Raw genomic sequence first — 24,875 nt, forward strand, 5'->3', positions numbered from 1 at the left:
GGAGTAAACTCCCTGTGGCGGGTCTCACATTCTGATAGTTTCCAGCTTATGTACACCACGGGTCAGCTGACCCCACCTGATGGGACAAGACGGCCCTCAGCCCTCTTTGAGGCATCAGTCTTCAGGATAAAAGAGAGGGAAAAGATCGGCATGTGGCGCAGGGGTTCACCACAGAGGGCCTTCGTCACCTGCACAAACACTGGCTGACACTGCTCCATCCACCGTACCAGATCTAGGGCACCTTTCCAGATGAGATTGGTCAAGGGGCTGGTCAGGTCTGCCAAGTTCAAGTATTAGCCAGCCAGCCCCAGGAGGGTAAGGGTGCAATGGCTCACCTGCCTACCTCCCACCGAAGATGCCTACTTGGTGAGGTGTTCCAGGCATGTCCCGCCGGGAGGAGGCCCAGGGTAGACCCAGGACACACTGGAGAGATTGTATCTCTTGGCCAGTCTGGGAACGCCTTGGTGTTCCCCCAGACAAGCTGGAGAAGGTGTCTGGTGAAAGGGAGATCTGGGCTTCTCTGCTAAGGCTGCTGCCCCCCTGCCCCGGCCCCGGATAAGAAGATGATGGATGGATAGGGAGTTTTGGTATTTCATGATATACCCAATGATAGTTGTGCTGGCTATATACAAAAACTGTGCTGAAGATTGACTGATCTTAGAAGTGTTTTTAGTCCCTCAGACTTTCGTGTGAATATAGAAATTAACATAAATGAATATTATTTATTGAGGGTTCCTTTGTCACTTTAATAGTCAAAGTTAATGCTCAATCACTTCCAAGATCTCAAACCTCAAACCGTTTATTCCAATAAAGTGAAGTGCAATTTCAGAGCAGAAGACAGCATCTGTGGTATATTTTAGAGAGGAGCCATTTTACAGCTTCTTTCTCAGAGCTTAATAAAACTTGTCAGGACAAAACCTGCAACAGTATTTGATTATATCACAACACAATTTTCAAGTATGATGCAACTTTGCATGCAGCTGCAGTGTCAAGCTAGAAAGGAACAAATGCACAGGATTTTGAACATGACCTTCAGAATGAAAGCCTTTGGAAAATAAACGCTATAAAAACCAAGACTGTAGTGCGGCTGGTATATGGAAGCAGCGTTTAGCTGCCTGCACTTTCATTACTTTATTAATTAATACATTTTGTTTGTTTTTATGGGTACAAGTGTTCATTATGAATCATACCACACAAGCATTCACAGCATGAGCTAGTTTCCATTGGAAATACATTTACAAAACTAGATCTGCAGGTAGATGGGATCTAAGCGGCGAAAAAGACCAACTTTGCTGCCAAATCAGTTTCCCACCGTTTGTGACAGACTGCACAAGAAGAGAAGCCATGTAGGTGGTGCAGAGCGCAGGTGTGGCTTTAGTGTTGCAGGCGGACACAACTTTGTCAGCTACTTCGTCAAACAACCCGTTGCTAGAAATAAATGAATAGGGAATTTATCAAAGTAAAGCTTAAGATCTCTACCTAGTTTTCACTTTATCATTTTGAAATCGTCTAATTTTATGATTTAATAAATTGCCTACCATGTCTATCATATCTACCAAGCATCCATCCAATTATTATTTTTCTAGTTTGTGCTTTTCATAATACATTCTATTTTTCCACGTTTTTCCAACATCTTGATATCATTGTAGAGCCATTATTGTGCCGTGGCTCTTATTTTGAAGATGCGGTTACTTATCCGGTGAAATGCCTTCGCGGTGTAGCTTTTTTCTCCCTTTTTTCATTGAAACGTTGCGTCATCTTAGCCACAAGTATTCAAACAGTCTATGCCTTTCTTTGCGGAAGTTTTAAGGTGAAAACGGTAAGCTGCATTGCGTTCTTTGTCTTCATCAAAAGCTTGTGCCCAGGAATGAGGCTTTCCACTGGGAAGCGTTCACAGCAAAAACATGCTGGGAAAACTGCCATGTGTAATTTTACTTAAATATATTACAATTTTAAAAGTATATCTCATATGCTATGTGAATGTTGAGCACTGTCCAACTGTGTACAGTGTTAATAAAAATTCAGCGTATCCGAGGCACCCAGCAGACTGGTTGCTATCACCAGTTAATCTGGAACACCGGTCCGACTACAACACCGCAGCTGGACGAATGGTTCAACTGAGCACGCGGCGTACGTTAGAAAGCCACAAATAGTTTCCGGATATTAGTTGTTGCAGCTGAGCATATTTTTAATTGGTAGGATTATGAATAGCGCTTGATGGTAGTTGTATTAACTGAAGACCGTTTCTATCACAGATAGGTCTATTGTTGTCTACTATCTAATTATCCAAAGCCCCCCAGTTATTTCGTAGTAACTGTTAAAGTTTATATTACAGATTGAGGCAGGAAAGGTGCGTCCGAAGCAACCAGAGACTTCAATTCGTGGCTTATTAACTCAAACGCTCCCAACGCACACACACTGTGTTCAGCAGCACAGTCAGTTGTACAGCGCGATCTTCGTCCACCTCACATGTTTAGTTTAAAACGTGATTGAAGTCAAATTCGAAAATCAGTCTGCTGTGTTCATGGAGCGTGGGAATTCTGTAAAGCATGATAATGTCCTGTTACTTAAAACCCATTGTACTAGGAACAATGAAGGATATTTTGTTAGGGTTACGTTATTGTTAAGTTACTGTTTGGCTGTGTTAGAGATCCGAGAGGTAGACTCTGAGCTTTTTGAAGTTTCATTTTGAAGCTGGTGACCAAATCCTCCAACTCACTGCGTTGTATTTGCATATCATCTCTTTTATGTAGGCATTTCTAGAAATCTAAACTCTGTGTAATCTCTTTGTAAGCTACATGCCTCTTTGTTTTTGTCCACAGCTGCAAAATGTGTGGTATCTGGGCTTTGTTTGGCAGCGACGAGTCCATGTCAGTTCAGTGCACCTGTGCCATGAAAATTGCTCACAGAGGCCCTGATGCTTTCCGCTTTGAGAATGTTAATGGCTTCACCAACTGTTGGTTTGGCTTCCATCGCCTTGCCATTGTGGACCAGCTGTATGGCATGCAGCCGCTGCGCATCAAGAAGTTTCCTTACATGTGGCTCTGCTACAATGGAGAGATTTACAACCACCAAACAGTAAGACTTCTGCTCCTTTCTGTTCTGAAACTTTAGTGGTTGTTTAAAGAAGTATTTTTCTCGAGCAGGGGATACATCCAGTTATCACATTACTGCAAACTAAAGTCTCTAGTAGAACATAATACGCTCTAATATAAATGATAAAAGGACTGATTCTTATTTAGCGCTTTTCTACTCTACCTGAGCACTGAAAGTGTTTTACACAACATACAAGTACTTTTTTTCCCTATGCTTAAATGCTATCTGTCTGACATTCACACACACTGACAGTCTGATGAATGTACTGGAGAGGAACTTGGGGTTAGTATTTTGCCCAAAGATATTTGGCATGTAGATTGGAGCAGCCTGGGATTAAACCACCAACCTATCCAATTAGTAGATGACCTGCTCTACCTCCTGAGCTACGGCCACTGCATACATGAACATGTCATTTAACAAAGAATTGTCTGGGTGCATTTATAAGATGACACCCACTGTTCAAACCAGGTCCATGTTCATTCAGAAGATCGTGTTCACTAGAGTTTCTTGATTCAACAGCATATTGTCTCCAGATGGTGATAAAGGCCTAGGCTTTCTGTTCTTTAATGTGTCAGAAGTGTCACCCAATCATCAGTGAGAATATAGAAATTCCTTCATGCTTATAATACTTCCAGTTCTTTACGTGTGTGACACATACAACAGGGATTTATATGCTTGATTTTAAATACAAATTTTGCTCCATTTTCAGAAAGCCTGTCTGATAACAGCTGGGTGGTATGGTTGCCACCAATAAATAAAACCAATCTCATCTTTTGTGCATGTTAGGAATGCACTATTGTAACTCCTGTTCTTTCTATAGGCTTTGAGTATACAGTGGAAAAGTATTTGCCTCTTTCCCAGTAGAGCTGGGCCATATCATACCGTTCACGGTAATACCGGTATAATGTTGGGCAACAATAAGAAAATGAAATTTCACGATCGAATATGGGTAAAACGATCATGCGCAGTGCCTTTGTTTTCATACGCACATGGTGGAAAAAGCATGGCGGCGACGGAGAATGAGAAGAGCGAAAGCAGATCGTTGAGTGAAACGATGAACCAGAACTGGTTTGTAAAAATGCTGCAACTTCAGTGGTGTGGAACTGGTTTGGCTTTCATCTGTCAGATACACAACAAAGCACTATTTTTGGTAGAGCATGCTAGCGGGCCGTCGTTATTACCGTGTTTTTTGGAAAATGCGGCGCACTTAAAATCAATCCTTTGATTTTTCTGAAAGTCGACAGAGCCCCTTATAATCCCGTGTGCCTTATGTATGAACTCTGGTTGTGTTTACTGACCTCGAAACGATTTTATGTACACGGCGCTCGAAAATCTGTCAAATGTTTCAGTACGACTTTGCTAAGCTACGAAGCCGCACCGCTTAATGGATTGTCGGAGCATTACGGCTGTCGTAGGCGGAGCCTCGCGGAGTGATACGTACTGTGCTTCAACATAATGTTACCGTATTGTGTGTGTATAACCTCTTTTTAAGTTTTGTGGATATTATACATGGTTATGCTGAGGATATGTCGGCCAGTTTCCACTGGAAAGGCCTTTTGGTTAAACTGTCAGCAAAGAATTTGCATTTGCACTGTTACATTTTATATAACTTTAATGCACATAAAAAAACAGCTGCTTGTTTAAGTGAAAATACATAAAGTTGTGGAGTTGTAAAGCATTTTGTCTAGTGTCAATTATATCGTCAGTTATATCGTTATCGCAAATTTTCAAATGTATATCGTGATAAATATTTTGGTCATATCGCCCTGCTCCATTTCCCAGTTTATTATTTGTTTTGCATATTTATCAAACTTGCATGTTTCAGATCATTAAACAAATTTTAATACTGGACAAAGAATAGAATGGAATAGTTTTTTATTGTTATTGTAAATGTATAATGAAATTGTGGGTGCTCCACACCAACTGTGCATGGTAAAGAGATAAAGTGTTATATACAGCAAGAATAAATAACAAACAAGAGGAATATATATAAAAACAGGAGAAAGGCACACATTAGAAGACAGGTTGCAAAGTGCTTGAAAGAAGCGCAATGGACTTGGTCTGACTAGAGTCTGTGTGTGAGCGGCTCAGTTATGAGGGTTACTCAGACTATGGCTATGAGTGGGTGTGGGGTTGGATGCAAGGGGTATCCTGCGATGGCCTTGGTTTCAGAGGCCAATGATTTTTTTTTTTTTTTTTTGGGGGGGGTGGCAGTTTCAATTGCCCTCTGCGCAGCCTTCCTGTTCTGAGTTGTGGCTGCTGTGTACCAGACACGCAGGCAGTAGCAGAGCACACTCTCCAGTGAGGAGTGGTAGAAGGCCAGGACCAGCTTCTGGTCCAGGTTGTTCCTCCTCAGGACATGGAGGAAGTGCAGCCACTGCTGGACCTTCTTTACCAGGGTGAATGGTGTTGTGGGTCTAGATGAGATCACCAGAGATGTTTGTGCCCAGAAACCTGAAGGTGGTGAAACATTCTCCATTTATAATGAGAGGGGAGTGGACCTGTCTATGCCAGCTACTGTCATGACAAGTTCTTTTGTTTTAAGGATGTTTAGTTTATTTTTGGGGAACCAGAGGTACAAATTCTACAAAGGGCGACCATGGCTCAGGGGGTTGGGAATCTCATCTGTAACCGGAAGGTCGCCGGTTCGATCCCTGGGCTCTCTGTCCTGGTCGTTGTGTCCTTGGGCAAGACACTTTACCCTACTTGCCTACTGGTGTTGGCCAGAGGGGCCGATGGCGCGATATGGCAGCCTCGCTTCTGTCAGTCTGCCCCAGGGCAGCTGTGGCTACAACTGTAGCTGCCTCCACCAGTGTGTGAATGTGAGAGTGAATGAATAGTGGTATCGTAAAGCGCTTTGGGTGCCTTGAAAAGCGCTATATAAATCCAATCCATTATTATTATTATTATTATTATTATTTATAAGCCCAACCACTGTGGTGTCATCAACATACTTGATGATGATGTTGGTTGGGTGAGTTGGTATGCAGTCAGAGGTGTACAGGGCGTACAATAGGGGGCACCCCTGTGGGGATCTGGTGCTGAGTGACAGTGGGGGTGGGGGGTCTGACTGATTGAGGCCGGTTGGTGAGGAAAGCTTTGATCCAGTACCAGGTGGCAGGGGGAATCTGAGGGTGGGCCAGTTTGGTGGTAAGGATGTCTGGAATTAAGGTCTTAAACGCTGATTGATTAAATGATTGGGGAGAAAAAAAAGTTATCCAAAACTATCTGGTCCTATGTGGAAAAACTGTGACCTATTCCTGTTTATGCCATCTTTGGCAGCAAGAATTGTAATCAAGTCTTCGAGATAGTGGGGCATTAAAGTGTTTGCACCCTTACCGATTTCTTATTTTTTTATGTTTGTCACACTTCAATGTTTCAGATCACCAAACAAATTTAAATATTAGACAAAGATAACACAAGTAAACACAAAATGCAGTTTTAAAATGAAGGTGTTTATCATCGAGAGGGAAAAAATCAAAACCTACATGGACCTGTGTGAAAAAGTGATTTTCTCCCCTATAACATAAATAAAGTTGAGTTACATTTCTCCAGCCACACCAAGGCCTGATTACTATCATACCTTCTGAATAAAGAAATCGCTTAAATAGGACCTGCCTGACAAAGTGGAGTAGACCTCAAAAGCCAGACATCATGCCATGAGCTAAGGAAATTCAGGAACAAATGAGAAACAAAGTAATTGAGATCTCTCAGTCTGGAAAAGGTTATAATGCCATTTCTAAAGCTGTGGGACTCCAGCAAATCGCAGTGAGAGACATTATCCACAAATGGCGAAAACAGTGGTGAACCTTCCCAGGAGTGGCAGCCGACCAAAATTACCCCAAGAGTGCAGCACGACTAAGAGGTCACAAAAGACCCCAGAACAACATCCAAAGAACTGCAGCCTTCACTTGCCTCGGTTTATGTCAGTGTTCAGGATTACAATAAGAAACTAAGATAAAAATGGCCTGAATGTCAGAGTCCAAAGACAAAAACCACTGCTGAGCAAAAGGGACATGAAGGCTCATCTTAGTTTTGTCAGAAAACATCTTGAAGATGCCCAAGACTTGGGCATCTGCAACTTCAGATAAATATAAGAAGTTGAAATGTTTGTAAGACGTGTGCCCGATTACATCTCGCGTAAAAGAAAGGCAGCATTTCAGAAAAGGAGCATCACACCATCAATAAAATGTGGTGGTGGTAGTGAGATGGTCTGGAAGACTTGCTGTGCTAAATTCTGCTGTCTATCAAAACATCTGAAAGGAGAATGTCTAGCCATCTGTTCGTGACCCCAAGTTGGTTGTGGGCAGCAGGACGATGGTCCAAAACACACCTGCAAGTCCACCTCTGAATGGCTTAAGAAAAACAAAGACTTTGGAGTTTGGCCCAGTCAAAGTCCTGACCTGAATCAGATTTAGATGCTGTAGCATGACCTTAAAAAGGCGGTTCATGCTCGAAAAACCCTCCAATGTGGCTGCAAAAGATGAGTGGGCCAAAATTCCTCCACAGCGCTGTAAAAGACTCATTGCCAGTTATCGCAAATGCTTGATTGCAGTTGTTGCTGAACAGATTCTGTTCATCTGGACAGAGCGTTGTTACGGCCCTAGCAGGGCCTCCTCCTGAAGGTGCCTGTGTGGGCGTGTCCCACTACCTCTTCTGCCGGAGGTGCCACCTTTCCCTTTTGTGCAGCTGACTCTCATCAGTAATTAAAAGTATTTAAGCCCAGGGAAAGGTGAGCTCTGGGCCAGAGTGCCATTAGTGTGGTTACAGCTAGTGAGCTGAGTGTTTTGGGGTGTTTGCAGCTAGTGAGCTGAGTGTCTGTGTTTGCAGCTAGTGAGCTGCACTCTTTTTGACTTACTTTGTGCTTTATTGACCAACGCCTGAGTTTTGTTTGTTTTCTTAAATGGTGATAGCGGCTCGTCCGTCTCTTTTAGTTAGTATAAATTGAAACTTTAATAAAACTCTTTAATTTACCCTTTTGCCTCCTTGACTCCTTTTTCTGACCCAGTCACTTTTGTTACTTCCCCCTCCCTGCCTAGACCCCTCAGGGGAACGTAACAAGTGGCGGCTCATCCGGGATAGTTGAAAAGGGAGTTTTGAGTTGGAATTGGTATTTGATTATCTTGCTTTTTTTCACCTTTAGAGATTCAACTTCCCAGTTAAGTTAGGTGAGTGTCCAGCTGAGCTTATAAAGTTCTTCCTTCGGGCACTCTTTTGTTATTTTGCCTTTTTTATTTTCGGAGTAATCGTGGGCGGGGATTCGTTCCCTGTTGGGGGTAGGCAATTCAGGGCTCCAGTCGCTGAAGTTTCGCCTTTCAAGTCGCCTCGAGCAGGCTGCCATACTGGCCGATGAGTTTACCCTAACTCATAAAACAAATGCGGTAGAATGTGACATCCCTTCTCACTATAATACATCTTGGAGAGCTAGGAGGGAGCCAGCTAACGAAGCTGAAAAAGTTGTGGATTCGAGACCCAAAACGAAGCTTTGTTTCTTCTGCCACAAACCTGGACACCTTGTTGCTAACTGTTTGAGACTGAAACTCAAACAGAAAGCACACTCAAAGCAAAAAGGGCCTGCTTTGAGAAAAGTCAGTCGTGGCTCTCAAACCGACAAGGTTGCCAGGCCTATTAAGAGGCTACACTTGGAGCATAATTGCTCAGTAGTGTCATGTAGTCAGTGTAAGAGGTCAACTAACCCTGAGCTGCTGCTGGTTGACAATGTCCCAGTTCCTCAAAATGACCTGCAGGTGGACAGATCATGTATAAAACCACCAGTAAGACCCGCAACCCTGGCTAACAAACATGCCTGTACCGGTGACTTGAGGAATAGTCTGCAAAGTGTTTCAGTAAGGCCCACTAGCTGCCTGCTGGGTTCTCCACATATGATGGTCCAAAGCCCTGGCTATCACATGGGACACTGTTTCGAGGGTCTGGGGCCACTCTCTGTCAATGTTGTGAACCCACTGAGATGGGGTTGGCAGTTTCCGCAGGAAATGCCTAACCGTTGCTATGGGGTTTGGTAGGTGGAAAGCCTGCAATTTGTTGATGCGACGGTTACGGACTTGATTTGTGGTTTTGTTTATCATAATCATTTGACAAACAACGGGTTTGTATTTATGGGGGGGGTGTTACGGCCCTAGCAGGGCCTCCTCAGGGGAACGTAACAGCGTATTCAGAAAAGGCTACATCTAAGTGAACAGAATCAACCTTTTGGGGTTACAAATGATCTTCTTGTGGACAGTGCACTCCTCTGTATTTGTCCTGTGAGACGTCACTGCAGTGTTCCATACTGTTGACCGTAATGTTGTTACAGACATTAGAGGATGCAGGAATTAGACACACTAATACTTACATCCTCTCATATACTCCCATTTATTCATGTAAATGAGGAGTGGTGGAAGCAAAACCGCAACAGTAAGAGGGAATGTTTATGTTTTGTGAAGCGTAGTTTGGATCTTTTGCTGCTGGTTTGGTCAATATTGTTTGGAGAGAGATAAAACTAACAGCTTTAGAATCAGCGCAAAAAGGGCGTAAACACAAAGTGCGGTCCCGCCGAAACATCAGAATCAGCGACCTGTCGGCTTTCAGCCCCGACCGTGCCGTCGGGTGAGAAAGGCGACATCTCACTGATTCTGATCTGGCGGGTCCGAGCTGTGTGTTTACATTTATGTGCAGAATCCGTGTTTCTGCTCTCATTCACTGTTTTAGCTGTTTGGTAGTTTTTTTGTGAGGTTTCACCTGAGTTTCTGGCATTTTGGGCAAAATAAATTTATATTAAAAAATCGATTCAGGATTTTAATGAATCTATATCACGTTATCCGAGCTAGAATAGATTTTAATCGATAAATCGATTATCAAAACCCACCCCTAGTGCCAAGTCATTAAAGAAGCAAGCATGCTCACTTGCTCACTGTTCACGCTGATTTGGTGCTATATAAACAAAACTGCCTGACTGTATCCTCATTTGAAGTCAGCAGCACTCTATTCCTGCTGACAAAGGTTTGCTTCATGGCCTCACTGTGTTCCTCCAATGCCTGCGTTTTTGCTTCAGCTAGAGCCACATCCGGCTTTGCCTTTTGCCATTAGCTTAATAGGACTCGTACTTCAGTTTAACTGCTCCCTTCGCTTACGGTGTCTTCCATCTTGTTTGGCGATAACTGCCATAACAGGCACCAACCACCTTGTGGCTGCAGCACTGTACTGCAGCTCTGGCAGTGGGGTGCAGAACATGACTCAATGTCCCTAGCCTCACTTGGGATGGAGCTCTGCCAAATCTGGGAATTAAAGATCGGGGCCTCACACTCCCATTGCACCCTCACTGCACAGACCTGGGTGTGCCAGGTACCACAATCCTCCCCCACCTGTTTCTTAACCTAAAGAGACAGAAGCAGTTCTCATGGCCATCTGGGGAAATTCCAGAGTGGTTAAGGGTCCAGCCCTACTAATGAAAGTTAAAATGATCATTTTGTTGCCATTTGTTCTTTCAGCTGAGGAAGCAATTTGAGTTTGATTGCCAGACTAAAATGGATGGTGAGATTCTGCTCCACCTTTATGACCGCTTTGGCATTAAGAAGATGGCTTCTCTCCTGGATGGTGTATTTGCTTTCATTCTTCTGGACACTGCCAACAGAAAAGTGCATGTGGGAAGAGATACGTATGGTGTTAGGCCTTTGTTCAAACTCCTCACAGACGATGGATTCCTTGCATTGTGCTCGGAGGCCAAAGGTAATGGGATGGTTTATATTGAATGTTGCTTCTTTATATGTTTGCATTACTAACCTTATTCTGATCACAGGCTTGATAGACATTACCCATGGCATGGGTACTCCTGCCAGCATTGTCCCCTTCCCCCCTGGGCACTTTGAGGTCTTTGATTTAAAGCCAAGTGGCAAAGTTCAGTCTATTCAGATGGAACAGTTTCACTGCTGCAGACAACAGCCTTCTCATGCCATCTATGATACAGTGGAGAAACTACCTATAAGTAAGAGTCTAGTCACCACTTTAAACATCAAGCATTTCTAGTGGTAGATGGTATTTGTGAAGGACATTAAAGAGTTTGTCTCCCTAGGTTTGGATGAGGAACTGGTGAAGAGCAACATCAGAAATCTGTTTGAAAATGCTGTAAGGAAACGTCTCATGGCTCACAGGAGAATTGGTTGTCTTCTGTCAGGTAACATCTGCTATGTGGAGCACAACGTGTGTGTGTGTGTGTGTGTGTGTGTGTTTTAATCTTATGTCCTTTTTGAAAGGGCTTGCATTTTCATTTGGCTTCTGTGCCTTGAGACATGCTATTCTGCTTTAGCGCCTAAGAGTAGGCGTTCATACATAGACATATTCTGTGTGAGTAAGTCGACCTGTCTGACAGTAACATTAACTTCACTTACATGTGATGAGCTTTCTGTTCATTCACAAGTGAAGAAGTGTTTTATTTGCAATTCATCGCAATCCAATTTACATATAGAGTTGTGGTTAAAAGTTAACATACACTGATCATAAGCATTAATGTCATGGTCATTTTGTACATGCAGCTTCTCAGCTGCCCTCTCCAGCTTGCGCACAAACCACACAGCTCTCTCCTCTGGGCCCCGGCAGCTACTGAAATAGGGAAGGTGTAGTAGATGGGATGGATGACAGCTGTGACAGCCTCTTATGGCACTGCCCGCTGAAGTTAGAATCATCCCAGAAAAGTTGATTCTGTTCATCTGGACGTTGCGTTTTCAGTGGGAGAAACGTTTCGTCACTCATCCAAGTGACTGAATGCAGATAAACAGGACATTTGCATAATGACTGAAACTACAGCCAATGGCAAACAGTGAGCTGGGAGGTCAGTTTCTTGATCTTTAATATTCAAATTCTCATGACCATTGATCATCAACCACTGATCAAAGATCATTAATCAATGGCCATAAGTACTATTCACAGAGAGTTGGGGAATGGCTGCAATCACAGCATTGTAAGATGGCGAAAGATGCACCCTTAGGCCCCCTCCTCGATTCAGAGATGGTTCTTCCCTTTTCATGTAAATGACGTCCTTGGCTCCCCGCTCAAACCTGCGTTCCTCCCTGTCCAGGAAGTGGACATCCTCATCAAGAACTGTATAGTATGCTCAACTGCACCAAAGAGTAAAACGGTGAAATGTGGATTTGTAAACATCAGGTCTCTTCCTGCTAGTACACGAGTTTATAATTGATCAACATAGTTTACTTTGCTTTAGAAAAACCTGGATACAGCAGGATGATTGTGATCATTTAAATCAGGGGTGTGAAACATCTGGCCTGTGGGCCGAATACAATTACTTTTGGCTTGTGAGATAATTTCATATGTCAGTTATTAATGGCCCATCTCTAGGTGGGAGCCGAATCTTTTGGTATTTATTTTAATGGGCACACCATGCAGCCAATCACATGCAAAGACAGACTGAGATCGTGCCATTATGTGAAAGAAGGAAGTGGGGCGGACGTTCTGCAGACAGCAAGTGTAGCAGAAAGAAACGAAAACTTAAAGTGAGCAGCATCTGGCTGTATTTCAATGATACTGGAGACTGCAAAACTGAGTGTGGAATTTCTAAAATTAGGAGCTGGCTAAAGTGATATCAGCTTATATTTTCAGCCATGTTCCATTGTTAATGAAAAAAGGTTTCAAACTTGTCCAGGCCTTAAACCTTATGTGTGTTCTCCCTAGTACTGAATGCATACCACCCCCTCAAAACTGGATTCATTTTATACATTTATTTCTTACAATACAACTCCAAAGAGTTGTTGACAGATTCCTTTCCTTTGTCACAGCAGCTTTATCTGTATCATGTAGAAAAACTGAACTTCTTTACACTGACAGAAAGGTTTCAGTGGTCTGACCCACTTAAGGTCGAAGTGGGCTGAAATGACTTTGACACCCCTGGTTTAAATGAATCGACACCTCTGAGCCATATTGTTAGAATCCTTGGAGCAGCTTCCATTCCATCGTATTAAACAACCAAAGACCAAACAGTTCCCAAACTATTGTGATTTTAGCATCCATGTGGATACTGTAAATCAGCAGTCTCAAACCTTTTTTGCACCACGGACCGGTTTATGCCCGACAATATTTTCACGGACCGGCCTTTAAGGTGTCGCGGATAAATACAACAAAATAAAACTAGTACCGGTACCGAAAAAAAGATTTATTCATAACACACATGAAAAGACCCAGGAAAACAGAGTTAACGATAAAAACAATAAAAACCCTGGAAACTATACATTTCACACCTGAGCCTCAACTCTCACGGCCCGGTACCAAACGACTCACGGCCCGAGGCCCGGGGGTTGGGGACCGCTGCTGTAAATGACAGCCTCAGAATGGGATTTTAAAAATAATGCTTCGAGCTTAAATGCAATCAGCTTATCTCTGTTAACGGGCTACATACCACAGGCCTTCAAGCTTGCAGTAATTAAACCACTACATCACTTGATTCATCTTTAATTTTTTCTCAAAAATTCTTGAAAGAGTGGTTATAAAACAGGAATGGTTTAGAACTAATCTCTGCTTGTCCTCCTAATCCTCAACCAGGTATTTGATAGTGTTGACTATCATATTTTATCACAGCGATTAGACCTTCTGTAGGTATTAAAGGTACCGTGTTTGAATCATATCTAGATATGACGTAGATATAGATTCCAATTGTTCCCATAAACGAGGAGTCCTCTTCACACACACAGGTTAATTTTGGAGTTCCACAGGCTTCTGTGCTAGGTCCTTCTGTTTACATTATAGTAGCTTTTCTTAGATGGTATCATTAAAACACACCGCATGCATTTTTTTACTTCTATTCAGATGATGCCCAACTTTATCTATCCAATTGTTCTCAGCATAGAACCCTCTGGAACTCCAGATATAGAATATAAACGTATATTACTGTTGTTCAGGTGGTCTGGACTCCAGTTTGGTTGCTGCTACACTTGTAAAACTGGCCAAAGAGGAGAAGCTGCCATATCCCATTCAGACATTTGCAATCGGATCAGACGACAGTCCAGACATCGTAGCTGCTCGCAAGGTTTGTCCCTCACTTATAAGACCTGTTTCTAACTTATAACTTAAGCTTATAACATTGGCGTGTGTCACGGATCACTTAAAAAAAGGTCTTGGTGTGTTTTTAATCATCAATTGGTGTTTTGTCAGGTGGCCACTCATATTGGTAGTGAACACCATGAGGTGACGTTCACTGTAGAAGAAGGTATTGAAGTTGTGAAGGATGTCATCTTCCACCTGGAGAGCTATGACATCACCACAATACGTGCCTCTGTGGGTGAGTGGAACACAAAGCACTTTATATACAGTGCTGTGAAAACGTTTGTCCCTTCTTGATTTTACTTTCTTGCTTATTTGTCATACTTAAATGTTTTACATTGTCAAATATGTTTTAAAATAGTTTTTTAATTATTTTTTCACTTATTAAGGGAAAAAGTTATCAAAATTTACGTGGCCTTGTATCAGGGCACCACCACATGGGCGTCGGACATGTAGGATATTAACTGTAATGTAATCAAACATAACAGCATTCTAGTTGTATATTATACATTCAGTAGGTTGTGATTTGTTTTTATAAGGGTACAGGAATGCACTTGACTCTACACTCTTTTACTATTAACTGTACAGGCATGTACTTGATTTCAAAGTACATCAGACAGAAGACTGACAGTGTGGTGATCTTCTCTGGAGAGGGTTCTGATGAGCTGACGCAGGGATACATTTACTTCCACAAGGTGAGTTTGATGGTTTACCTTTGTTTTTTCAGGCTGATTTATCTTAAATGTAATAGAATTGTGACAACACATAAACTTAGTACAAAAATTAATGAAATTTGTGTAACAGTGCTTCATAAACCTTATACTATGGCCATCTCAAATCTTCTCTGCCAATGCCAAACTGCTTACTGGGCTACTGATAATTGAAGTCTGAAGAATATTGGCAGTTTAAAAATGTATTCATTTAATAGAGAGTTGCTTTAGTAGAATGTAGAAGAGACATGCACAACACCCTGGCACCACCAGCTTGGTCACACACTTCTGTGGGATGGCGTCCCATTCTTTGTCACAAGTAAGCCAGTCTGGTTATGTCGGTCACTGACATGAGCAGCAAACCTAAGCACACCCACAAGTGTTCAGTGGGGTTGAGGTCAGAACTGCAGGCAGGCTACTTTATCGTTTCCACTTCCACATAAACCCTTCTCTGTGGGATCATGTGTTGTCACTGGTCGTAGAATCTTATCTTGATAACTCGACGCATTGATATATCCTCCTCTGGTGAAAAGCATTGTTTTTCCATTGAGGGAAATGCCACCCCATACACTTCATCCTCCACACTTGGACAGCACAGGCTGAATCTAGACTCATCATGTAGCATAACACTCTTTGTGGTCCCGGGGAAAACCAGAGCAACACAAACATGACTCCCATGGTCCCTGCTCCCAAGGAATGACTCCTGCTACCTCAAAGTTTGCATTCCCAAACAGAATAGTTAATTTATATTCAGAGATAGAAACTATCAGGTGAACACAGTCAAAACAACAAACACAACAATGATGCACTGGTTGTGATATTGTTTCCCCCTCTTAAAAATAAACAGTCCTGATAGCGACTATCACGACCACAACAGGCATAAGACAGGATTGTTTCCAGTGTTACATTTCTTGCAATTTGCAGCAAATCATGTGCCACAGACTTTAAATAATGCAAATGTGAATTACAAATTTTCATCTCCTGAAAGTGAAACTCTTACCAATTCATGAGTCATAAGACCAGCCACAAAAATACTTTGAGTCACAAAACTGATACTGAGCCTCTTTAGTAAACCTAGCAGCCACTTTATTAGGTACACCTGTTTTCACTCTACAGCAGTAAGCTATTTGCTGTATGTCATGAGGTTGCAGACTGAACTACTTTCCAGATCATTTTGATATTGGTTGCCTGATTTCATAATTATTTCTGTTATCTTTCTTTTGCCTGCTGAAGATTGTCAGTTCGAGTACAGCGTGGGGTATTCATCACCTTTACATTTCTTCTCTTTCTCACTTTGTTAGTTTGAACATACAGTAATGGGCATAGGTGGGAAGTAACAAAGTACAAATACTTCCTTATTGAACTTAAGTACAATTTTCAGGCATCTGTACTTATACTTTATTACGAGTTATTGTTTTGGGTTTTTTATTTTTACCCCCTACATTTTCAAAAAAAAAATCTGTATTTTCCACTCCTTACATTTTAAAGCAGGCTCATTAAGACATTTGAGGGAAGTTATTATTTCATGTTACTGCCGCCTTCACACATCAAACTGATTGGAGCGTGAATAGTAATGCATGAAAGGCAGGATGTAGCATAAAAAGAGATCAAAGAGGCACAATTGTGGGCCATTGTCAGTGGTTAAAGTGGATTGTTTTCTTTTTCCTTTCTTTCTTTTTATTCCTGTCACAAAACTGGAACGACTGCAGGTGTCCATAAGTTGCGGTTTGGGCACCTTGGCATCTAGCGTACCCTACAAAAGGGCGAGCATAAAGGGAGTGACATTTTTTAAGTGACAGGTCATTTCAAATGCAGCGTTTGTATCAGCCCAACAAACATCAAACTGTTTGTGTGCAGTTTGTCGTACAGTGTGTTGCAGCTAAAGGTACAGCTGCTGTTTTTCACAGGGAGAGAAAAGAAAGAGCAAACTTGACTCAGGACCGGAGAGGAGGAAGAGAGATTGGATTTAAAGACAACGGCTGCTCAGTGGTGTTTGATAAACTAGTTTAAATCTTATATGCAAGTCCTCATGTCTTTAAATAATTTCCACAATTTTTTGTACATGTGCAATGACAATAAAGGGCTATTCTGTTCCAAGTCAGATATTGGGTCTGTACATGTCACACTGTTTTTTTTTTTTTTTGTTTTTTTTTTTTTTTTTCTTTTCCATGTTGTTTAATGTGCTGAAAAACTGACTGTTATTTTGAGGCTCAGTAGAAAATCCTATGTAGGTTAGTGTAGGATAAACAGGTTTATTTGCTGTACTGTGATGCACAGTGGCCATCTAGTATTAAGTTAATATAAACAATACTATCAGTGTAGAGGATGGAAATTGGCCAGGACAATTCATAAAACATCTGCTCACATCTGGTTGAATCCAGGTGTATAAATCCACAAAGAGCTGCAGGTCTGCTGATCACAGCCTGCACACTAAGAAAATCTACTGGAGCTCTCAGTAGAAATTGTGAGTTGTGACTCTTTTCCCTGTGCTGAGCCATTAAAACTGACTTTAGGGTTTCCACCACCTGCTGAAAATCACTGTAACTACTTCTGTAGTAATTTTCCTGTTTAGAGGCAAAATCAGTCTCTACAATCTACAGAGAATAGATATTTATTATTATTATTATTATGTGGTCGCTCACAGTGGACATTGATGGCTTCTTAGAGGATCATCAGGGGTCCTTTTGTCCCTCTGTGGGGGGATACTCCCACTAGATTTATATCTGGGACTCTCCACCATTTGACCTTAGAACTGAAGAAGCTTCTCGGATGAGAGGTGAAACGTCTTCAAGCAACTTAAAGAAGTCCAGATGCTTTTCTTTGCAAGCTCCTTTGACTACGATGACCTGGATGACTGAGAACCTCCACAGACATATTTATACAATGCTAAATCACAACACCAGTTACCTCAAGGTGCTTTATATTGTAAAGACCCTACAAAAACCCCAACTGTCAGATGACCCCATATGAGAATGCATTTGGCAACAGTAAGAAGGGAAAAGCAGGACAGAGGCTTAGCCTTAACCTTCAGCCTGTCAGACAGATCAGACACTGATGTTGGATGAACAGGTCTGGCTGGCAGTCTCCCCTCTAATTCATCCCAAAGGAATGCTGTCAGCTTGAGGTCAGGACTCGGTAGGTCAGTCAAGTTCTTTCACACCAAACTCACTCATCCATGTCTTGCTTTGTGCACTGGTGCGCAGTCATGTTGGAGCAGGAGGGAGGCATCCCAAAACTCCCACAAACGTGGGAGCATGAAATTGTCCAAAATGTGTTGGTATGCTGAAGCCTTTAGAGGTCCTTTCACAGGAATTAAGTTGCCGAGCCCAACTGCAGTAAAACAACCCCAGACCATAATGCTCCCTTCACCAACCACTTCTGTGGCAGGTAGGAGGCACGACAGGACCACGATCCAGCATTCAGTGACTTTTTACTCTTTATGTAACTCGGCTGCTGTTACAACATGCCTCGGCTGCAGCTCCCTAGATGCCAGCCACAAGAATACACAAACAAAAACATGACGTGACCCAGTTTAGTCTATTAACCTGGCGAGGTGTGATTTTGGATGCCCTGCAGGTGCATTCGCCTATCCTGCTGCTGCACCGATTACCACGCCCCGCCACAACTTGGCACAGTGCAGGCAGACAAGTACTGTTCTCCTGGCAACTGCCAAACTGCTGACCCCGCTCTGATTTTAAACAATCTACCACTTTGTAGATGAGCTGCTATCGTTCACAGTCGCTTCCACTTTTTATAACACCACTAACAGTTGGCTGTGGAATATTTAGTGGCAAGGAAATTTTGCAACTGGACTTGTTGCACTAGGGATGGGTATCGAAAACCGGTTCTTGTTGAGAACCGGTTCCCACTGTTTCAATTCCTTGGAATTGTTTGCCATTTTTGCAAATGATTCCCTTATTGATTCCAGTCGCCCCGAATGACGTCACCACGTTGCGGAGCGTCATTTACCTGGCAGGAAACACGGCGCCTAAGCGGCTCAAACGCTCAAAAATTTGATTATACAGTGGGGCAAAAAAGTATTTAGTCAGCCACCAATTGTGCAAGTTCCCCCACCTAAAATGATGACCGAGGTCAGTAATTTGCACCAGAGGTACACTTCAACTGTGAGAGACAGAATGTGAAAAAAAAAATCCATGAATCCACATGGTAGGATTTGTAAAGAATTTATTCGTAAATCAGGGTGGAAAATAAGTATTTGGTCAATAACAAAAATACAACTCAATACTTTGTAACATAACCTTTGTTGGCAATAACAGAGGTCAAACGTTTACTATAGGTCTTTACCAGGTTTGCACACACAGTAGCTGGTATTTTGGCCCATTCCTCCATGCAGATCTTCTCGAGAGCAGTGATGTTTTGGGGCTGTCGCCGAGCAACACGGACTTTCAACTCCCGCCACAGATTTTCTATGGGGTTGAGGTCTGGAGACTGGCTAGGCCACTCCAGGACTTTCAAATGCTTCTTACGGAGCCACTCCTTTGTTGCCCGGGCGGTGTGTTTTGGATCATTGTCATGTTGGAAGACCCAGCCTCGTTTCATCTTCAAAGTTCTCACTGATGGAAGGAGGTTTTGGCTCAAAATCTCACGATACATGGCCCCATTCATTCTGTCCTTAACACGGATCAGTCGTCCTGTCCCCTTGGCAGAAAAACAGCCCCATAGCATGATGTTTCCACCCCCATGCTTCACAGTAGGTATGGTGTTCTTGGGATGCAACTCAGTATTCTTCTTCCTCCAAACACGACGAGTTGAGTTTATACCAAAAAGTTCTACTTTGGTTTCATCTGACCACATGACATTCTCCCAATCCTCTGCTGTATCATCCATGTGCTCTCTGGCAAACTTCAGACGGGCCTGGACATGCACTGGCTTCAGCAGCGGAACACGTCTGGCACTGCGGGATTTGATTCCCTGCCGTTGTAGTGTGTTACTGATGGTGACCTTTGTTACTGTGGTCCCAGCTCTCTGCAGGTCATTCACCAGGTCCCCCCGTGTGGTTCTGGGATCTTTGCTCACCGTTCTCATGATCATTTTGACCCCACGGGATGAGATCTTGCGTGGAGCCCCAGATCGAGGGAGATTATCAGTGGTCTTGTATGTCTTCCATTTTCTGATGATTGCTCCCACAGTTGATTTTTTCACACCAAGCTGCTTGCCTATTGTAGATTCACTCTTCCCAGTCTGGTGCAGGTCTACAATACTTTTCCTGGTGTCCTTCGAAAGCTCTTTGGTCTTGGCCATGGCGGAGTTTGGAGTCTGACTGTTTGAGGCTGTGGACAGGTGTCTTTTATACAGATGATGAGTTCAAACAGGTGCCATTCATACAGGTAACGAGTGGGGGACAGAAAAGCTTCTTACAGAAGACGTTACAGGTCTGTGAGAGCCAGAGATTTTCCTTGTTTGAGGTGACCAAATACTTATTTTCCACCCTGATTTACGAATAAATTCTTTACAGATCCTACCATGTGGATTCATGGATTTTTCTTTTACATTGTGTCTCTCACAGTTGAAGTGTACCTCTGGTGCAAATTACTGACCTCTGTCATCATTTTAAGTGGGGGAACTTGCACAATCGGTGGCTGACTAAATACTTTTTTGCCCCACTGTACTTTATGAGAACGGATGACAACAGGGCAACTTGCAATACTTGCAAAGTAGATATTTCATTTAAGGGAGGAAACACTACGAATATGCAAAAGCATTTGCTCAAAAAAAACCACACTATAACCTCAAATGAATGTCGTGTTTTTAATTCCGCTCCGGACTCGTGAATCTCAACCCAGCAGCAGCGGTAACGTTTGCACGTCCTCTCCCGTTAATGCGGCAGGTAAATAATCAACAACAGTGCATATTATGTTAGCGCGATCTGCCTTATTACAAAACCTGCCATTACTGTGCATTTAGGTGACCATGATGAGACAGACAGAGGCTGGCTCAGATGCTGGCAGTTCTCGCTGCAGTCTACCATTAGCGTCTCCTTTCAGGCCAGGATAGACGAATGTCACTGAGCAGTGACTCAGTTTGTGGTAAAAGGCTGCCACAGCAGATGCCCCCGATTTTCCGTAAGTGAATGTGTTTAATTGTAGGCAGGGACATTACTGGATATTCTTGTGTAATTGCCACAGAACAATTTATGTTATACTTTGTTATTGCTACAGAAGAATATTTATTTTATTATTTTACATTTACAATTTTTTTTCCTGGGGATCCTGTGACACCCTATTGAAGAGCCGTAGGCTGGATCTCTTAAGATCTCACTGTTGGGTTTGTAAGGCCATGTTACTCCTAAATTTCTCTTGTTCAAAGAGAAGATATAAAACAAAGTTCTAAGCTAATCGACCTTAGTGTTCTCCTTTTTAAAAAAAAAAAAGAATCGATAAGAGAATCGAATCGTTAAACAGAATCGAAAATGGAATCGGAATCGTGAAAATCTTATCAATACCCATCCCTATGTTGCACAGTTGGAATCTTATTATGGTACCACTATGGAGCTCCTGAGTGCGACCAATTCTTTCACAAATATTTCTAGAAGCAGTCTGCATGCCTAGGTGCTTGATTTTATAGTGACTGGAGCACCTGAATTCATTGATTTGGATGGGTGAATGAATACTTTTGACATGCTTGGATCACTTCTCTGGAATTCCTGTTCTGACTTGCATGTGGCTTCTCAAACTTGTGCAGAAGAAAGACTTCTTTTTTTAAACTGATCTGAATACAGAAATCTTTATGCTTTGGGATGATTATACTTCTCAAAAAATCTGGACAACCTTACAAAGTAGAGCAAATCTAAGTTCATTGCATTTGTTTTTTTCTTTTGACGTTTCATTGCTTTAAATAAAAATGATTTTAAATGATAATTACAGACAAAATATACGAAGCACTTTTGTTAGCCAGAATTGTCAGACTTGTGATCCAGAAATATTACAACGTCTGAAGGAAAACTTCAGACTGAACCTAAAGTTAGAATGCCAATCGAAAAGGATTCATTTAAACATGGCTTTATTTCTCCTCTAGGCTCCAACACCCAAAGCTGCAGCAGAGGACAGCATTCGTCTGATGGAGGAGCTCTACATGTTTGATGTTCTCCGTGCTGATCGGACCACTGCTGCACATGGGTAGCCCTTCTTTGTTACTCACTAGCCCTGCCCGAAGAATTAAGACCGGTAACTGAAAGAATCTAGCAAAAAATAAAAAGGGAACATTGCACTTTGCCTGTTGTTGGCGATAATTTTCTGCTGAAAAAATGTCCTGTAATTACAATTACTTCGTTCAGAATTGGCTGTAATTGTTTGTGCAACAGCTTTTCAGAGCATGTAGTGCTCATGAAGCATCTTTAATTTGACCATAAAAAGGGGGGAAAAAGGATGGAGGGTAAAGTGGACAGCAGGAATTCAGCTGGAGAGCTTTGGTGGTAAAATAACTAATGCATTCATTTTAACCGTTGCCAAAATGTCAGTGATTAACCAATAGTGGTCACCAAATAATGCAACCAACCAATAGGGTGACGCTGACTATTATTCAAATATAGTAATAAAAATTAATGACAGAGTTCTGATTAATAGCATAGACCTATTAGTAACCCTGTCCTGTACTCACACAATTTGATAGAAATTGATTTTGCAATGGACTATTTCAGTTCAGGCTCATTTCGTGTCGCTCTCTTTCAGCCTGGAGCTGAGAGTGCCTTTCCTGGACCACAGATTCACAGCGTACTACCTCTCCTTGCCTGAGGAAATGAGGGTTCCTAGGGTGAGTCTGTACAATATTGGTGTCCACACTATCATGCAACTTTGCTTTGTAATAATAGTGTATTGTGTCCTGTGAAACCAGGATGGAGTGGAGAAGCACCTTCTGAGGGAGTCCTTCAAAGGTCTCGACTTGATACCTGATGAGATTCTCTGGAGGCGTAAAGAAGCCTTTAGTGATGGCCTGACATCTGTGAAGAAGTCCTGGTACATGTACCTGCAGGAGCATCTGGAGTCAATGGTAATATTTGGTAGAGAAGCCTCTGACTCGGTCCCATTCACAGTAAAGTTTTTATGTTAACATTGATTTCGGCCTTCTCACAATCTAGTAAATCTCGACTGATTTCAGGCAGATTTCAGGTGGTGCAGACACCCAGGTTTGTGAATGCAATAACGCAAGAACAAGGCAACGTAGGAAATTTTCAAATTCATAACACAGGTGCACTTACTAAAAATCAGAATTCCAAGCTCAGTGCAATGGCACCACTTTGACAGAATAAAAGATTTACTTTAACTTAAAATTTTGCATTTAAAGTAAATTTAAATTAGAACGGGCCAAGAATCCACAGAAAATTGATCAAATACACTAATCACGACAGCGTTAAAATCTTTAATTAAACCGCAGAGAGAGGTTCAGTAAATTGTAGGTGTTCCTCTTAGCTCTGTATTATGACATTGCTCGTTAGTTGATGTTGATGCTTTGATTGATTGAACAAAGTTTGCGAGTGACCCGTCTGTTTTGTTTTGTTTTGTTGTTGTTTTTTTTAGGTGAACGATGATGACATGGAGGAAGCTTACAAGAGGTTCCCTCACAATCCCCCACGCACTAAAGAGGCCTACTACTATAGACAGGAGTTTGAGAAGCACTACCCAGACCGTGCTCAGTGGCTCTCCCATTACTGGATGCCGCGCTGGATTGATGCCATCGATCCATCAGCCCGTACCTTGTCCATCTATAAACCTGAGAAAGACCAATGATTTGTGTGTTTGAGGGTGTAATTACAGTTAAAATTTCTTCCGCTGAGCTGAGAGAACGAAGACAAAGCTCTTCTGCTTTTAAGATTAGGCTTCAAACTTTCAGATTTTCCTTTCTGATACTGACTAGCTGGAGATGGATCAGGTGAACCTGAACCATCTCTTAGTTACCCTGCTATAAGCTCCAACTGCTAGTGGACTTTCATTGAGCACTGAGGGGGTAGGGACAAATAAGTAAATACTTCAGCCTACTCCTTTTCAAACAAATAATGGAATGATATTTTGTAATGATTGTGAAGGCACATGTTTGAAATGTTTGAAATAAAAATGAACGGAACTGAACTGAACTTCCTCACTTTCCTGTTTTCACTTGCCTGGTGTTTATATGCCACTGTTGTGCATCAAACTGTCAAACTAGAGCCGCTACTCCACCACGTCGAAAGCAGCCAGTTCTGGTGGTTCGTGGATCCGACTAGAATGCCTCCTTGGTGGGACCCCGGACACGCTGGAGAGATGATATATCTTTCCTGGCCGGGACCGCTTTATTGTTCTCCAAAAGAGAGGTCTGGGTTTCTCTGCTTAGGCTGCTGCCCCTGCATCCCAGTAGAAGAAAATGGATGGATGGAATTGGATCTTTGGCGTGCATACTGGAGGATCAAACCGCCAACCTTCTGATTAGTAGATGACCTGCTCGACCTCCTGAGCTACAGGGTGTAAGGGTGGTATCATGTTTACACTATAACTGACTGAGGTCAGTAAGTAGTGTTATCATGCTGCTACCTCCCAGCTTTTGACAGCTTTGGTTGATTCTGGTAGTTTGAATTGGTTTGGTTTGCTTTGGTTTCAGTTTGTTTGGCTCTTAATCACCAAGCTAGAACTGCAGCATTGTTGGCGCTAACTAGCATATTATGCAAGTGTTTTGTAAAAGGATATTTTTCATGTTTGGCAGAAGTGAGACATGCGTAAAAGATCTAATCATTTTTTTCATGCTTGACTATGAATGACTATTCAAACAGTTTGGGAACTAGGAGTTAGACATTTCATATAACTGTCCCACCCATGGTCACATTTGAAAGTGGATTACAGGAAGAGATCACTAATATCTGCAGTCTAATGTAATTTAATAACCATATGCTACAGCAAGGAAATTGTATCCAACCTTAGTTTATTGAATCATGTTTGCACTAGGCAGTATTGCATTTGTATTTCTCTCTTAACTAATCTTTTATCTGTCTCTATTTTTCTGTGTTTTACATTAATTGACGCTAAAATAAAATTTCCTGTT

The 24,875-nt window shown here is 42.2% G+C and overlaps 1 protein-coding gene across 1 annotated transcript; it reads left to right on the plus strand.

Annotated features, from left to right (window-relative positions):
- The first annotated feature begins 1,762 nt into the window (after nt 1-1,762).
- On the plus strand, nt 1,763-23,912 carry asns (asparagine synthetase). The gene is made up of 12 exons (XM_085377974.1): nt 1,763-1,819; nt 2,823-3,078; nt 10,584-10,821; nt 10,892-11,077; nt 11,165-11,266; nt 13,998-14,125; nt 14,251-14,377; nt 14,728-14,834; nt 21,885-21,985; nt 22,538-22,619; nt 22,701-22,856; nt 23,384-23,912. The coding sequence occupies exons 2-12, from the start codon at nt 2,830-2,832 to the stop codon at nt 23,591-23,593; spliced, it is 1,686 nt and encodes a 561-aa protein (XP_085234100.1). The 5' UTR covers nt 1,763-1,819; nt 2,823-2,829; the 3' UTR covers nt 23,594-23,912.
- The last annotated feature ends 963 nt before the right edge of the window (nt 23,913-24,875 follow it).

This window comes from Diplotaxodon limnothrissa, linkage group LG18, assembly GCF_057381915.1.
Source record: "Diplotaxodon limnothrissa isolate DT_005_m linkage group LG18, D_limnothrissa_male_GT1.1, whole genome shotgun sequence".
NCBI classification, from domain to species: Eukaryota; Metazoa; Chordata; class Actinopteri; order Cichliformes; family Cichlidae; genus Diplotaxodon; species Diplotaxodon limnothrissa.

What these genes read in the sequence shown, in the direction of transcription:
- asns (XM_085377974.1), top strand. Translation starts at nt 2,830, where the DNA reads ATGTGTGGTATCTGGGCTTTGTTTGGCAGCGACGAGTCCATGTCAGTT. An exon ending in AATTGGTTGTCTTCTGTCAG is followed by an intron (nt 11,267 to 13,997) that starts GTAACATCTGCT and finishes ACTGTTGTTCAG; the next exon opens with GTGGTCTGGACTCCAGTTTG. An exon ending in CACAATACGTGCCTCTGTGG is followed by an intron (nt 14,378 to 14,727) that starts GTGAGTGGAACA and finishes TTAACTGTACAG; the next exon opens with GCATGTACTTGATTTCAAAG.